This window comes from Lolium perenne, chromosome 3 (genome assembly GCF_019359855.2).
Source record: "Lolium perenne isolate Kyuss_39 chromosome 3, Kyuss_2.0, whole genome shotgun sequence".
Lineage (NCBI taxonomy): Eukaryota > Viridiplantae > Streptophyta > Magnoliopsida > Poales > Poaceae > Lolium > Lolium perenne.
In genome coordinates this window covers 18775971-18777702 of record NC_067246.2, presented here as the reverse complement: position 1 = coordinate 18777702, position 1732 = coordinate 18775971, and the positions used below count along the sequence as shown (strand labels likewise).

Here is a 1732-nt window from a genome sequence, read left to right as displayed (position 1 = left end):
TCCAAAAATGATTGTTTCCTGAAATACACAACTTAAAACAAGGTATCGCCTGCATTGCAATATTAACATTAGTTGAAATAAAAATCAAATGAAAACCCAATGAAACTAAGTGATAACTAGTGAAGAATTCTTAGTAAAAATTGAAGAATTACTCTATCTACTATGTTTTTCGTGCGCATCTGCCTTCAGCCAATGAGAAATGCCATCATCTTTCTCGCGCTTTCTATCTCTCCGACAACGATCATGCACCCATCTAGCTGTCTTAAAATGATCCACCGATCAAAGCATTTGCAGTTGTTTGCATACTTATAAACACGCCATGCCAAATTCATACTTATAAAGTTGCTGATTTTCACAATTGTCCCCAACCCCAAGCAGATCCAGCTAGACCTAGCAAAGGAAATCAACCCCAAGTAGTCTGCCATCACACAAACAATGTTTTGTAACTCTGTAAAAAAATATAAGAAGTAACAAACGATCATACAGTCATTCAAAAATTTCAAAAAAAAATCCTCTAGCTATGAATACTGATGTACCTTCCCATGTAAAACTTGTATTGTTTTAGAATCCTAGGCGTTCTTTTGAACGAAAAATCATTAGGTTTTGATAAACATATCTCAAGAGGGTTGTGTTCTTCAATAAAAAATTAAGGTGTTACTTACACCAGGGAGAGATAATGGGAGGTTAATATTCGGTGCCAACGACAACGGCGCCCTCGGGTGTCGTTCTCATTTTCGAATGCGTCGTTTGGGAGATGCGACATTTTCTATTGACGCGAGTGAATAACTCTCTCCAGGTCAAAACCTAAGCTCTTATGGAGCGGGCAGTAGAGACGCTCATGTCGTTATCTTTTTGAAGGCGTCATCTTGGAGTCTCTTAACTCCTACGGACATGACAATTTACCTTTTTGAATTGGTGAGTGATGGATATCTCAATTTACCTTGATGCACCTGAGGAGCTCGTAGCCGGACATGGTGGCCATCCAGTAGTCCGTGGTGATCATGTTGACGTTGGTCATAAGCTCAAGGTCGAGCAGCTCCAGCAGCCTCGTCACGTACTCCATGGTGGTAACTGCACAAACAAACACCACACATCAGCAACCCACAACCATGAACGAATTTCCGACCAATTAATTACGCCAAAAAAATTCTATGGAGGACAAAATGCGGGGGCAAATTATTTTACCTCTGTACTTAGATAAGTGGAGAATCTTAGCGATGACGGCGCGGTCGGCCATACCGAGCATGTGGATCTTCGCAATGACGGCACGGTCATTGGCCACCATCACTGACTCCACCTTCATGTCGTCGGCCTTCAGCGACGCCACCTTTCTTGCCATCATGGCGGGCAGAGACATGACTGTCAGAGCCAGGGTAAGAATAGTCGCAGCAATAGTAGTATCTCAGTGCGAGGAGTAGCCGAGTAGGCGGTGGCATTCTTTCTTGCACACACGATTCAGCATATTTGAAACCTGATTTGACCGAGCCGGGGAAGTAGCGTGTGGGGGTTGTGCTTTAATCCCTCCTGTAGATTGATAGTATTTTACTCAATATGTACCTACGATTGAGATATCCTTCAGGATTTTGTAAGTAACAATTGGTTGTAGAATAATGGAATATTGAGATATCCATCGAAGTGGGAAAGGAGCGCGGTGATTGTGGAGGGCGGACGACATTCCACGGGGAGGGAACGATGTAGAACAAGCATGAAGGATTTCATTTTTGGACTGTGA

The 1732-nt window shown here is 42.7% G+C and overlaps 1 protein-coding gene across 1 annotated transcript; it reads right to left on the bottom strand.

Annotated features, from left to right (window-relative positions):
* Positions 1–424: 424 nt before the first annotated feature.
* Positions 425–1357, bottom strand: LOC127339200 (two-component response regulator ORR6-like). The gene is made up of 3 exons (XM_051365078.1): positions 1186–1357; positions 941–1071; positions 425–448 (listed from the first exon to the last, which is right to left on the bottom strand). The coding sequence occupies exons 1-3, from the start codon at positions 1355–1357 to the stop codon at positions 425–427; spliced, it is 327 nt and encodes a 108-aa protein (XP_051221038.1).
* Positions 1358–1732: the final 375 nt, after the last annotated feature.

What these genes read in the sequence shown, in the direction of transcription:
- LOC127339200 (XM_051365078.1), bottom strand. Translation starts at nt 1,357, where the DNA reads ATGTCTCTGCCCGCCATGATGGCAAGAAAGGTGGCGTCGCTGAAGGCC. An exon ending in CCACTTATCTAAGTACAGAG is followed by an intron (nt 1,072 to 1,185) that starts GTAAAATAATTT and finishes TTGTTTGTGCAG; the next exon opens with TTACCACCATGGAGTACGTG. An exon ending in AGCTCCTCAGGTGCATCAAG is followed by an intron (nt 449 to 940) that starts GTAAATTGAGAT and finishes ATTTTTTTACAG; the next exon opens with AGTTACAAAACATTGTTTGT.